The sequence below is a fragment of the Oryzias latipes genome, chromosome 17 (assembly GCF_053564925.1).
Source record: "Oryzias latipes strain Hd-rR chromosome 17, Olatipes_Hd-rR_3.1".
NCBI classification, from domain to species: Eukaryota; Metazoa; Chordata; class Actinopteri; order Beloniformes; family Adrianichthyidae; genus Oryzias; species Oryzias latipes.
The window spans coordinates 19,150,561-19,163,579 of record NC_136253.1 but is presented as its reverse complement, the minus strand read 5'-3'; the positions used below and the strand labels follow the sequence as shown (position 1 = coordinate 19,163,579).

The window sequence follows — 13,019 nt, the reverse complement described above, 5'->3', positions numbered from 1 at the left end:
CAAGCTGAACTTTTTTTTTGTAGGAAAGCTCAATCAATTTCATCAGTCAATTCACAGGATTGTAAATTTGACAAAAAGGCGGGCAAGTTCTTAGCAAAGTTATGCTTGTCGCTTAGTCCCGTCATAATGTCTTCTTGATTTAGACAAAGGCCACCCAACCCTGCTCCTTGAGATCTACAGCTTTCATCTTTTTTCAGCAGTTTTAGGTGATTCCACATGTTGACTGACAGAACACATCCGATGAAGGTAAAGTGGAGCTTATTGGTATACAGTAAGTATAAATTTTGTTCCATACATTTACCCATGCATCAGATATGGTTTAATCTTCAATCTAACCCCCTATAGAAAGACAATGGGTCTCACTTTTTAGCTTCATTTCCAATTAGCGGTATGAGTTTAAATTCTAACTACTTTTCGGTACTTGATGTTCTGTTTATGCATTAGTGACTGCACAGTAGTACAGTACCTGTTGTTTCATTATGCCTATCTTCATGGGTGTCTTGGAGTACTCCACTGACTGGCTGATGATCATCTTGGGGAAATTTTCTTGTGTCTCGTCCACATCTGACAATATTTTGTCCTCTTGACCCTTCTGAACCTTCTTGCAGGCATCCTCTTTGTTTGCAAGACCTGGCATCTTCTCCTTTGCGCTCGCAATCACGCTTAGAGACTTTTGCATAATGGAGGTCCGCAGATGCACGGGTTTCTTGTCATGTGTTAAATTGTGAGCACTTGCTGATTTCCAAAAGAGTGGAACAGACTCTGTGGACTCAGCTGGTTCCAGCGTTGGTGGGATTCCCGTTGGTTCCAGGTGCTTCTTGGCATGTCTGCGGCCGATTAGAGAGCCTAGGAGAGACGCCTCCCCACCGTTTCCAATGGGAGTCATTTTGTCTCCGGGAACAGACTCAGTCTGGCTCCCAGTTTCTGCATCCTGGTCACAAACGTGGTCAAAGCTGAGTGACTTCGGCAAAACCATGACCTTGTTTTTAAGGGAGTCATCTCGAGGTTTTCCTATGAGGAGATTCATCAAAAGAATGGTGTTACAGTATGGTGGATTTTCTTTGCATTTCAATATAAGATGCAAATTTTATTTATGAAAAAAACAAAACAATAATACAACCGAAAGAAAGTAACAAAGAATATGCTAAATACAAAGATATAGAAAAAAAAAACATAAATAATGGATTAGTTATTAGTAAGAAATCAGTTTTCAATATCGCTTTAAATTATTATACCAAAAGAAAAACTGGAAACTGATTGATGCCACACTAATCAGCAATAACTTTAACAGGAAAACTTTTATTTAAACAAAGATTTAAAAAATATATATATTATGAGTATTTGGGCCACCATAAAAGACACAAAATAAATTAATATATGAGATTAAAGTTGCAAAATTATGATAAATAAGTAAAAAATGTACAAGAATAAAGTTGTAAAAAAGTAATAATTTTACAAGAATAAACTTGTAAAATTATGATAAGCCATGCTTTTTGGAAAATAAAGTTGGTTGTGTAAGCTTCCATCCACATCATGTGAAATCCAGCAATGCATCAATTTATGGCGATGTCACAAGGCAGTTCTTCTTTTTCTTTTTGCTATTGCTATTTTTCCTAGAAAACAGCCTTTTACCTCATACAATTATGATTTTCATCTTGCAATTTTTCAATTTATAACTTATGAAACCATAACTTTACCCTCAGAAAATATTGACTTTTTTACTCGTAATTCTACAAGTTTATTTGAGCATTGTTTTGAAGATTTTCTCCTAATTGTATTACTTAATTTTCTAATTTTTTTAACATTATTGTTATAGTGGCCTAAATACTTTGTCGTGTAGAACAAAATGACACAAAAATCTGTGATTATTATTATTGTTGGAGTTGGAAGTAACTACCATGATTACTGATTGGTTTTTATTTACTTCACAACTTTTTGTGTATCTTATAAATATATTTTATCTATAAATGGAAAATTATGAATGAAACCCCCATTTATTTTGACTTTGCTCCAAGTAATTGCTCACACTGGTAGTTTAACATCAAAACTACCCATGCACATGTTTTCGTCTCATCTGAGCTCTCCTTACTTTAATTTTAAAAACACACAATGAAAACAGTGTAAATGCTGAAAGAATAGTAATGTAGATTATGCAGAGTGGTCTCACCATGGTGGCTTGGCTCAAACTGGTTTCTCTTCAAGGTGCCCCGGTTGCTGCCGTGCTCGCTGCCGTCGTCTCGGCTGCACTGCCGGTGGATGTGCATGGTCTCTGGGATCTCTGTGATGCGTTTCATCAGAGTGCGTCCCAGGCCCTTCTTTGAGTTGCGTTTCTTTTGAAGGTGTGGGTTGTTGGCGAGCATCTTCTTTCGTTTGTATACTTCCAGTTGTGCATACAGCTTCTTCAATTCATCCTAGGCATTGATTACAGAAATCATTTCCAAGTTCATAGATGACATTGCAGTATTTTTCACTTTGCTGACTTGCTGTGGAAAAATCATGACTACAGCTTAATTATTCAAACTTTTCCTTTATTTTATGAAGACTTTTAAGAAAACATAATCTTGTGATTCGTTCGTTAGTTTAGCAAAATTAACCAACAACAAACCAACAAATTTACCAATTTCTCTCATGACCTTGTCTGTATTGTTGCTTTTCTTCATTTCTCAGTTCATTAAGGCTTCTCAGCAAAAACATTTTTGTTTTTCCTAGTGTGAACTTTAACTATTGCATTCAAAAATGCTCAATTGTTTCTTTTCAAGATATCTAAAACATTGTTATCTGTTAGACAAGATTTCTTCTAAAATATTGACTACTTGATAAGATTTTGTTACTTTAAAACTTTTCTAAATTATGATTCTCCCACCTCCATGTCTAATGCGTTTTTTCTTTTTACACACATATTTGCACATTCATTTTTAATTTAAAAGTTACTTTTTCGCCATGTTTTTTCCAAAATCTCATTATACTTTGTCAGTGTTATGGACCTGTAAAGTCTGACATGCAGCTCTTATATAAGAAAGTTAAAAACAGTAAGATAATGTTTCTATGAGGATACATTTGCGTCAAAGTCCACAATACTCAGATGTTTTGATGATATATATTTTTTCTAACTGACATACGAATAAAAATGCGTGGTAACCATTTGCAAACAGCTGTAAAATCTGAAAGAAAAACCCCTCTACAAATATGCTGCCCACCCGTATATCATCAGGGTCCAGGCTGTGCTCGCTCCAGGCAGAGGTGATGCTATTGTTGAGGTAAGAGCCAGATCTTCCCATGTCAAGCTCCTCCTCGTATGCCTCTGTGGCGATGTCATCCCTTGCCTGAATGCCTTTTGACAGGAACTGAAAGAAGAACAGAGAGAGGTCAGAGAATGGTGCTACTCTCCCCGCAGAGAGATAAAGGAAAGTGGGAATACATTTTCAAGAACAATTTCTTTTATCCAAAAGGTTATTAAGTGACTTTTTGAGGGGCTTTACAGGATTCTCCCTGCTGCAACAGAGAGAAAAAAGAATTAAATAATATATTAGAGCCTGAGTTTTGAATGGATCACTTCAGATCTCATTGGTTGGTGCATCAAGAAAAAGTTCTACTTTTTTGGGTTCAATGTTTCCCAAAGAGCTGCAGGTGCAGCCGATTAACTCTATTCCATCCACTTGTTGAAAATTCAATATTTTTTGTCTATGTGGATCCATGCTTGCGGTGGTCCTTCTCCAGGTCATTTGGATATTAACAAACAAAAACCAAACAAAAACAAGGCTGCATGAGTATACTCATGCATTACTTATGGGTATCACCAATATTGCTTGATTTAGCTGTTTGAACAACATAACTTGGGACACAAGGAGATCTAATACTCCTCGCAGCTTCAGAAACAGAGTCGGTATGAAATTAATGTCTTCCCATTGTGCTTAATTATCCCAGTGTACTTAACTGACTTACACTTCTGAGGTTCCTAATTAAGAAAAGAGTGAGAGAGAACAGAGCGCCCATGGTGCACTGGATTTCTCACACAGCAGGAGTACGAAATGTTTTCCATGAGCCTCAAAGACACTCGCGGGAGTATTTAGCTAAATTACAATCAGCATTTACACAGTTTTATTGAATTTAAGGGAATGATAGCAAATGAGCCTTCTAACTTTAAAAGTGTCTGAGATAAAACACTTGTGTACAGGAGTGGAACTCATCTTAAAGAAAACCAGTTTCTGTTATGAAAGATAAGTAAAGGTGATGTTCTTTGAAGATACACTCTGATCGTCCTTATATTGTAAAAGCGTTCAGTAGCGCTTTCTTTTACACTACAGCACTTACAGTGTACTTAAGTGGTGTTTACTTGGTACTTTTTATGGGACTTACTGGGTACTTTTTACATGGTACTTTTTTGTGTCTACTCTGTACTTACATGGTACTTACTGTGTATTTATGTGGTACTATTTGGTTCATACCTATGTGGTACATACTGGGTATCTTTAATATAGTTACTGGGTATTTGCATGTTGCATTTTGTGGTACTTACCACATGTAAGAACAAGGTAAGTACAAGTAAAGTACCTTGACCTTTAGGTCTGCACTTGTATGTTTCATGGTATTTACCATGAATTTACCACAGAAACTGCCCCTTAAGTACAATGAAACCGGACTGTAAAAGAAAGCGTTACCAAGCGTTCCTAGTGCTCTTTTGTTTTTGATTATGCTGTTTTCAATAAACCTGTTTCGTATTTTTAGAATATAGTTTTTGCAGTAGTTTCACCTCTGAGAAGTGAGCAGGACTGTTGCTGTGGAGCAACCCCGCTCCCCTTTCCCCTCCACTTTGCTGAGAGCTCTCTGTTTACACTCTCTCCTACTAGGTTGCAGTCCCTCACACCTCCAACCTAATACTACTGCTGCAACAAAATTGTGAGCCATGTTGGAGCTATCCAAAAAGAGGAAAACAAAGACGTATTGATCTAGTTGTCTACAAGTGGATGCATCAGAATGGAGCGGAGCATGGGGCTTGTGGCCCGCTCATTGTATTTGCGACATCACAAATACAATTATTTTAAAAGGCATTTTTTCATCTTTTCCTGATTCACAATGATTTGAATGAAGAAATACTGAGAAATACAATTTTGAGCTGGATTGTTTTAATATATGTCATCTTTCATGAGAAAAATGCCACAATGGTTTCATCGGATTGGATCTTTAAAGAGTTCTCTGTCTGACTTTCTTTGGTGTGTAGGTGCATCTCGACTTTGTCTATGTCAATGAGCACTGTATAGTACTACAGAGAACACAGGAGAGTCTCCAGCCTGACACACAGTATGTGTTATGTCTGTCTTTAAAATTGTAATTTTGAAATGCCGTTTTATAAAACGTACAAAAATCTTGAAAATTAAAATAATGTTTTAAATAATCTTTTGTGGACGCCTTTTTTTTTTCCACCAATAAAGGTAATGAATGCTGGTTTGAGCGACACGCATTCTGCATGTTTTATTTTACTCTGGAAACTTTAACATGCCCCTTGCTCAGATGAAATGCTGCTACAATAAACAAGCAGTGGGAAAAAACCCGCAGATATATATATATATATATATATATATATATATATACAGAATTTGCATTCATTCCTAATTAGGCAGTGGGCTGCTCTAAAGAGACCCTCAGGAATCTACTGCTACTTTAATTTGCATTTAATAACTTGTTACTTCACCTCAAATTCCTAAGGTAAATTCTTAAGTTTAATGTTGTTTTTGTAAGCTGTAAAGTGCTGCATTACATACAAAACGTTTCATCCTGTCCTTTCACAAGCTAATTTTTTTTCTTTGTTTTAAATCACATATTTCAGGTTATATTTAAAAGGTAATTGCTTTGGTTCCATTTTCATATATTCCTATTGAAACTTTTCAAAAAACCTTTTAATAATAATAAAAGATTTTTTTTAAAATACATGTAAAACATTAAAATACTGGCAGTAATGTCATACTCAACCTTAATCAGGCTGCAAAGCTAGAGAGAAAAATAATTTCTGAACTATTATTATTATTAAATTTTATATTTTTTTGTCAAAATAAAAAAACAAAAGACTATTTTACCATTACAGTTATTTCAATATTCCTCTGAAGTAATTCTAAGCCGATTTTTAAATCAATATCCTTTTTGTACCATTGTGTTCATAAGTTTACATAACCTGGAAGAAATAACAATTTTGTGGTAATTTTTATAGAATATGAATAATAACATTAAAAAGTTTTTTTCTACTCATAGTTAGTGGTTGAGTAAAGCCATTTACTGTAAAAAAAATCAGTTTATTCTTTATTTAATCATAATGACAACAGAAACTCTGCCATCAGGGATAACATCAGATGCAAGTGATACTGCCATCATTGCACAGAATGCTTTGTTTGGTATGAACTTTAACTTAACAAAACAAAACAAAAAAGTATTTCCCGGAGCTTTCATCCCCCAAACTCTTTTTTGGGAGACAGGGGAACAAGTAATCATAAGAATGGAAGTATTGGGATTACTGTTGTGTCCCTGTGTGTGCAGTTTGGGTCTTGTACTGTTAAAAAAAGTGGGATTTTTCTTTGTTTTTTTGTGTCACTATTTCGCATCACCTCTTTGTGAATTTGTGTATGTGTTGTTTTGTGGGTGGTGCTTTGCTGAGGTTGATGAAGGCTCAATATCCCTGCACTGTGTGCCCAAGGTAATAATAAGGTTCATCTTATCTAAAGCATTTGCAGAGGTGGTGATGTAGATGAGTATACGGAGGTTGCTCCCACTGGAGGGGCTGACTAATACCGCACATTAACCCATTGACCCCAGAATTTTTTTCCAACCATTAAAAAAATATCACACATGTTTTTACTTTCAAGTAGATGCTAAAATAAGTTAATTTTGGAGCAAAGTGGTTTGATGCATGCTAGCATCAACTGGCGTCAAGGGATTAATAACATTTGTCAATAGTTCAAGAAATATGCAGGTCCTGTCAAATTTTCTCTCACCTGCTTTACATTCATTGTAATTAAACATCTTTTGTTTGGGTGTGTGCTGCCATCAACATGTTTCCAACAGCCCTTAGGGCTAGTATTGATCAGTTACTCAATTTTTAGTCTTGCATGATCAAGCAGATTATGATTATTTGGAAAGAAAAATCATGTCTGGCAGAAAAATCTTTTACTAAACCTTATTTTAGCTCAATATTTTAACAGAATTTTACATTTTTGTCTGACATAAACATTCACAGTTGGATGTTTGTGACTAACCCAATCAGTGATGGAAAATGCCAATAAATTATTATTATTAAAATAAAAGAACAGAAACATTACCATATAAAAAAACAAAAAAATCTTCAGAGAGACAAGAGTTCATTAGAAATTCACCTCTGACTTGTGGGCGGGACTGTTGAATAACCCCGCCCCCCTTTCCTCTCCGCATTACTAAAAGCTTGGAGCAGGGAGATTGTGCCCACCCAGCATTTAATCTCCATCACAAATACTATATTTTTCAAACGGCATTATTGGATCTGTTCCTGATTTACAATGATTTGAATAAAGAAATAATCAGATAGGGAATTTTTAGCTTAATTGTCTTCATATATGTCCTCTATCATCAGAAAATTGCCACAAAAACATGTTAAAAACACCGAAAACACAATCAGAGTGGGTTTTTTAATTGTGAGAGAGTAATTAAAGGTGACTTCAATCCACACTCATTAAAAACAGATTTAAAAAGCACTTTCACAAAAAAATACCTGAATAGTACATTCTCACAGCGAGACACTAAGACATCTTTCAGCCCCTGCATTGTGCGTAGCTGTGTGTTCAGTGCTGACTCACAGCAGACGACAGTGCACAGCATGAAGCACGCACTGAGAGCAGTTCACTTTAATCAAAAGCTGCAGTAAAGCTGTGTGCCTCTGTGGACCATTGTGCATCTTCTAGTGTAGGATGTTTGCAGATTTGGGTGCAATGTACCAATGCACTTCTTTAAATATTTCACGAGTGCTGCAGACAGCTCTAACGGTCATGCGTTCAGTAAAAGGCACTGGCTTTGTTGTTTTTCCAAAAATTAAAAAGCCTTTTAATTTGAAAGAGATGTTCTTTTATTGTCCAATATAAATTAAATTCTAAAAATCAGAGTTGACAATCATTTCCCCATGGTGAGCTGTTATGTAGCAAGTGTCTATGGATGTGGATCAAACCCAACCCCTGATAAGACTTTAATTTCCAGATTCTGTTCGGATCTTGTTTGAAAGCACACGCCGCAGAATCAGATTACCCAGCATTCACTGCACTTTTGCAGCTCTGAATTTCTAGGTAAAGAATTACAAAGGGAATTTGATTTAAACAAGGAGAAGTTCAGTAATATCAGTTTTCTTGAAGGTTTAGCAGAGAAATAGAGCAGGAGAAGAATAAAGCAGCAGCTGCATTAAAGGACCAAACAAGAGAGGAGGTAAAGCAGGGAAAATGCTGAAGAGGTCACGTCTCAGAGGTGAATTTGAAGGAACGGTTGCCACAGTAACACTGAACATTACATGATGTTTTATTATTATTTTTTTTTGTGAGTGTAAGTTTTGGCCTTAGGTTTTTTTTTTAAATATTTACCGTGGACTAGGAGATGTTTCCTTTTCCAACTTTAAAAGTTGATTCTGGTTCAGCAGGAGGCATAAAAGGAGGCCCATGGAAGACTTTGCAAAACATTTTAAACATAATCTTTAGTTTTAAATGCTGCCACACAGAAACTGAAGATTGTATTGCAATTTAAATCTATCCAGGATGATTCATGTTCATCTTCTTATGTTCATCTATAAAAAAAAGAACATCACCTTACCTTTGGAACAAGCAGAAGGCCCAGAGTCACAGTCACAGTCAGGTGAGTGTGAGCAAAAAACAGCATGAGCATCCAGTCGGGGTGCAGCCCTGGCACCAGAGAGAATCTGCAGAACATTAAAATAATAAATAATACATTTATTATTATTATTTTTGTATTATTATAATACAATAATAATAATAATATATATATATATATATATATATATATATATATATATATATATATATATATATATATATATATATATATATATATATATATATATATATATATATATATATATATATATATATATATATATATATATATACACACATATACATAAAACGCCCCTCTCAAATGATCCTTTCCTTTGATTCTTGCTTTTATTTTACCCTCTCGAACTAATGTGGGACCAAACTTGGTGTCAGAAACACAGAAGTAGCGGTGGAACGTGGCCATCACTCAGACCCAGCTCTAGCCGCTGGAGTGACACTCTGGGAGAGACTCTGAATGATCTAATGAACCCTGGCATGGAAACATGATTACATGATACATTTGTAAAGATAGTTAAAATGAATAAATCCAATCTCTAAACATCCTCTATGTCTACATCCTCTAAGTTTTCAGACCAGACTCAGACACCACTCCATGTAGCGAAAACATTTGGCGGTAGCTCCTCCCACACGCATCTGGTGCGTCAAGCACATTTTTGGTCAGGCACTGAGCAGTAAATTTGACCCAAGTCAAAAGAAAGGGGGTTAGTATGGCTGCAGATAACTGTGGAATTTATATCATTCCTAAACTACTTAACACCACCTTCATATTGTATAATATTTGACTGGTGAAATGTTTAACAGACTCTTACATTTTTGTTCAGCTTTCAGGTTTTTCTACTTCCCTTCAGTCAAAGTTCTACCCGGTTTGAATTTAAATCACTCACAGCTGTTTCTATTATCTATTTATTTTTGTTAGGCCCTTTGTTTTACCCAATTATGGATTTTCTTTGTTTTCTGTACATCATGTGCTAAAAATGCCTTAAAGTACCACTCCGATCATCTTTTCAACTATTGTAAAAGTGTTCCTGGTGATCTTTTATTTATGATTATGCCATTTGTAGCCAAAATCAATAATTAAATAATAAGTTCTATGACATGATTCCTGCAGCAGTTCATTAGAATTTCACCTCTATGTTGGCGCAAAATAAGCCTGCCCTATCTTCCCAATATCCATCTGTTTACATGCTCTCCCGCTAGCTTACAGTCCCTAACACTTTCAACCTAACATAACATGTGAACAAAAACAGGGAACAATATTGCAGCTATCCAGTCGTAAAATTTTGAGCCAGATGCCAGCTTGGACGAAGAAAACAAAGACGTACACGGATCTAGTCGACTACAAGTAATGCATCAGAATGGACCAGGGAAAAGAGCATGTGGCCCACCCAGTGTATTTTCTGTCTTATTTCAACTGCATTCTTTTCATCTCCTCCTTATTTACAATGGTTTGAATGAAGAAATACTCAAAAAATGCAATTTTAAGCTTAATTTTCTTAACATATGTCCTTAATCATGAAAAAAAAACATTACAAGAACATGCTAAAAACACAAAAAATTTCATCAAAATGGGTTTTTAACACTTTTATTTTGTAGCAGTGCAGGTAAAACAAGTAAATGATGATAACATTACAATTTCTGTCTAAACAATTAATGGCTTTGTCATAGGAGAGAAAAACCTGGTTTATTACAAACATTTCTCGATGGAAGCTTGCAGGTTTCACCAATATTGAAGAGTTTCCTGTACTATTTACTTTCCTAAAGTTTTATGAAAAAACAATTCAAACATTAAGATCTCCCCAATTGTTATATGGCTTCTACAATTCACTTGTGTTTCCATGCACCAATACAATCATGGGTGGGAACTCCAACAAAAAGCCAATTTAAGAAGAGAACCAAGAGGTCAAAGAGGTAACTCTTTAGAAGACCAACAATTGTGCACCTCCTGAAACTGCTGTTTGGGAAGAGATGGAGACAGGCAAAGAGCAATGGAATTTTGTTTTTGGTCTATTAACGCAAAACTAACATTCTAACCTAAGACAAAAATTACTGCTAGTGTTCCGGTATTAAAAATAAGGTAGGACATCCTTAAAACAGCATGATTTTGTGATTTTTTTCCAGTGCAATAATCAAAATTCTTTTGACACCCTTCTTGTTGTTGTTTCTCTCTGTTTCACCCTGTGATTGAGTTTTGCAGCCTTTAACAGGCTTTAACAGCCTACAAACCCTGTCTTTTGTGCACAGACACGCCTCATCTGATATCTGATAGCTACGCTCTGAACCCCGGAGTCTTTTTTTCCAACGGTAAACGGGCTATATTCTCTACTCATCTCACCCACAGGGTTCATCTGTACATCCAAGCATAGCAGTGTGCACTGGAGATAAAGACTAAGAATTTGGTGTCAGTCGGATAGTCACCATGGAAACTTATACCAAGCCTATGACTTCTGTAGCGATCCTGACAAGATCATTGGTAATTTTTAAAAGCCAAATAGTATAAAAAATTAGAAATAAAAAACAGCAGAATGTTGTAAAACAGACACTAAAATGTGTTTTATCTGCTTCTGTGGAGATTTTTAATTGTTTATTAAAGAAAAATCTTTTCAACTTACCGGTAGTTTTTAAATAAGTCATTTAAATAACTTCTTTATTGGGCTTTTAAGTATTTTATGGCTTTCATGGTTTATCATTCGTACGTTTTTACCCTGTCAATATTTTAATCTATGGAGTGCCTCCTCAAATTTTGCCACAGCATTTTCTTCCTTTTTATGTCTGATTTTTTATTGTTGTTGCTTTTAATCTAATGTCTTTATTGTTTCAACTAATGTTTATATGTGTCTTTTTTGTTAAGCACCTTGTGTTTGACCAGTGACGTGCAGTCAGGAGAGGCAGGTGAGGCACATTATGGGAAGAAAAGAAAAAAAAAATTCAATCATTATATTTAATCAGTAATTTGTGCTTTGCAGATATTTTCCATTTAAATGTACCATTTTTGGGTGTTTTTTTCTCTTTTCAAAATCGCTGAATTTCCGCATTTGCCGTTCAGATACTAAAAAGTGACGTGCGATGAGGCACCAGCCCGCTGAGCCTCACCTTGGATTGCGCAATACCTATGCAGTCAGACGGTACTGCTGTCTCTGTATGTCGGTTCAATCACTTGTACTATATGAGCTGAGTTTACATAATTTAGCAGATGTATATAATGTACACTGTTTGTTTTTATAAATAACTGTATGTGAGGGACGTGTTTCTTGTGCTGAGCGCTAAACGCCGGCAAAAAAGCCGCTGGGTGAGGCCAGACATTCTCGTGCCTCATGTTAGGTGGCGCCGGTGAGCCCTGAGATTATGACGCTAAAAAACAATAGAAGAAGTGATAGCAAGCTGCAAGTTATTTTCTTCAGAAGGAGCGGCATATGGACTTTATTTACAAGTAAAGGTAAGATGATAATAACGTTTGTGCTTTTTTCTATGCTGCAGTTTGTACATGAAAAAAAAACACGTTGAAATGATATTTTAAACAAAACATGTTAACTGTTGTCAATTAAATGGTGAATAAGTTACTCAGTATGGTTCATATGTTTGTAAATCTGACTGATGACGTCAGTGCCTCACCAGCCATTAACCTCACCACACGTCACTGTGTTTGACAGCATGTTGATGAAAATTTCTATATAAAAAAAGTAAATGATTGATTGATATACATTTGGAACATAGTGATTCTGACTAAATTTAAACTAATTTAAAAAGAAACACCAACAAAATAAACGTAGTTAATTTCTATTTTCACACGGTATCATTTAAATAAATTGTTTATTTTTGCTTATTATACAATATTATTACATTATCTGTATTCTTACCATTTATTAAATTATAGGAAAAGCATCATATAAACCCAGAACTGAGTCTACAATTCAATTTAATGCAAGCAGGAGAACAAATCCTCCTAAAAAGCAGCAGGGTTTAGAGAGTCCACTGCTGATGACTCATTATTATGTTATCAGATAAAGTTCATTCTCCTCTGGGCTTTGCTGCTCTATCTCAATTTTTGCTTTTTTATCTTTATCTCTAAGGCCTGTGTATTCAGGCTTAAAAAAAAACATTGGCCATTAAATTGACCTTACAGCAGATGCATAAAAGAGAATGATTTAAATGAAATCTGATGGATGATCAAGT

General features: G+C 35.3%; 1 protein-coding gene across 1 annotated transcript in view; it reads right to left on the bottom strand.

Annotated features, from left to right (window-relative positions):
• gpr158b (G protein-coupled receptor 158b) overlaps nt 1-13,019 on the bottom strand; it is a 93,690-nt gene that overhangs the window by 5,023 nt on the left and 75,648 nt on the right. Inside the window, exons 9-12 of the mRNA XM_023965158.2 lie at nt 8,809-8,914; nt 3,198-3,344; nt 2,168-2,411; nt 467-1,011 (exon numbers count right to left, since the gene is read on the bottom strand). Of these exons, the coding sequence (XP_023820926.1) occupies nt 467-1,011; nt 2,168-2,411; nt 3,198-3,344; nt 8,809-8,914 (1,042 nt within the window). The remainder of the gene's footprint in view (nt 1-466; nt 1,012-2,167; nt 2,412-3,197; nt 3,345-8,808; nt 8,915-13,019) is intronic.